The 1,799-nt window shown below is 37.7% G+C and overlaps 1 protein-coding gene across 1 annotated transcript in view; it reads right to left on the bottom strand.

The window, feature by feature from the left end:
* Positions 1–1,799, bottom strand: part of PKHD1 (PKHD1 ciliary IPT domain containing fibrocystin/polyductin) — a 578,800-nt gene that overhangs the window by 360,792 nt on the left and 216,209 nt on the right. Inside the window, exons 39-40 of the mRNA XM_006170441.3 lie at positions 534–744; positions 1–79 (exon numbers count right to left, since the gene is read on the bottom strand). The exon at positions 1–79 is cut by the window's left edge and continues 73 nt beyond it. Coding sequence (XP_006170503.1) covers positions 1–79; positions 534–744 — 290 coding nt within the window. The remainder of the gene's footprint in view (positions 80–533; positions 745–1,799) is intronic.

Raw genomic sequence — 1,799 nt, 5'->3', positions numbered from 1 at the left:
CCTGCTGAGTAGAACCACCATGGCCTTTAAAATACGATGCTCCCCTGTCACCCAATCCTCTGTGAAGTTATGAGAATATCTAAAAATAGGATAAAGAGAAACATATATCTGAGGACATCGCTCTATTATTAATTTTAATATTGGGTCATTGGGAAATTTATGACACATTTTTGCATAGAAAAATATGTCATGACTTTACCAACAACCTAATAAATGACTAGACTAGCATAATTCTTTCTTCAGAAGTCTGTTTTTTTAGAAACTGAAATACAGAAGAGTGAGCTATGGACACAAAGTATGTGAAAATTAGGAAATATGCAGTTTATTGCATTGGCTACTTTCTCTAAGACAGATCTGAACTCTTATAAAAGAAATGTATTTATATATCCTAATTCTTCAAAATGTTTCATCCATAATTATCTTGTCAAAATTTCTAGCATTATTTAATGTAAAACTACATCACTGAAAGACAATACCAGAGCCTGACACAGTTAAGACCTATCTCCTATATAAATGTAGCTGATATTCAATACCTCAAGGGTGACCTAAGATAGAGGTCTGCCTCATGCACAGTTTCCACAATGACAACCTCTTCCATCGGTTTGGCACCTTCAACACTTGTTCCACTGACGATAACAACTTCATCTCCAGAGTGCCAGTCCACAGCATCTTCCAGAGCCAACACTGTGTCTTGGGCGTGGGCAGCTGCTCGAAGATGGCTAACCGTCACTTCTGGTAGTAAACCTAAAGCAACCAGGAAAAACTTGTTTAGATATTTTCATAAGAATAGGATATTATTCGGCCAAAGAATCCAGCAAAGAAAGAACCTGGGAAAGCAAGCTTTAGGATCAATAAGTGTTAGTTCTTGGTTATCTATTTTGTTTTGTTTTGTCTTGTCTTGTTTTGTTTTGTTGGGTATTAGTTTTCTCATCTATAATAAAATGGCAATAAAAGTAATCAGGACATGGAGTCAGGCAGTATTGCAACTGGCCTTACTTTGTAAGGTCCCAGGTTTGTGTCTCAGGACCTCCCTGCATATTCCAGGCACATATCCGTCATCAGGGCTGGCTGAGACTAGGGTGGACTGTACATGAGAACCCTGTTAAAGAGGCTTGTCTCTCTCTCTCTGTCTCTCTTTCTCTCATGGAAGGAAAAAATACTTTAAAAAGTAATCTAGGATATAGAGTAGCAAGGTTTGGAAATGAATTATCATTAAACTAAACATATTTTAAACACAGTTTTGTAATATTTTAACCATGTTCCTTTGTATCATATACTTACAGGTAGGCTTCCTCTTTAAAATCAGAAATAGAAAGGTCTACAGTGAAAAGGTTTTAGGAGGATTAAGTAACTATCCAGCAGTTGGTGGTGTGGTGGTTTAGATGGCTGTATTCTATATGACTGACTGAGGAATTTAAGTCCTAGACCTGGCAGCTTGAAGGGCATGTTGGATGTGTGTGCATAAATGCCCAAAATCCCAAGAGGAGAATGGAGAAGAAGCGTGGCCATTGCTTCTGGAAAGTGCTTTCTCATTTTCTCTTTCACTCTCTGTCTTTGGTGGTGCATGTGCCCTATAGCAAATTAAAAGAAAATTAAAAGAGAGAGAGAGAGAGATCTATGAAACATCTAGCTTGGATCTTGCCATGTAATAGATCCTCAGTCTGTGTTAGTCTTTTCTCTTTTTTTCCTGCACTGCATTGTGTGTGTGTTTTTTTTTTTTTTAAGAGGTTTTTGCTATAGGGTTGTGTGCGCTCGCCAGACAGACAGAGAGACACAGAGAGATAGAAAGTGAGAAATCA

The sequence above is a fragment of the Tupaia chinensis genome, unplaced genomic scaffold (assembly GCF_000334495.1).
Source record: "Tupaia chinensis unplaced genomic scaffold, TupChi_1.0 Scaffold148470_1, whole genome shotgun sequence".
NCBI lineage: Eukaryota > Metazoa > Chordata > Mammalia > Scandentia > Tupaiidae > Tupaia > Tupaia belangeri.
The sequence above is the reverse complement of the archived record's forward strand: the minus strand, read 5'-3'. Positions and strand labels throughout refer to the sequence as shown.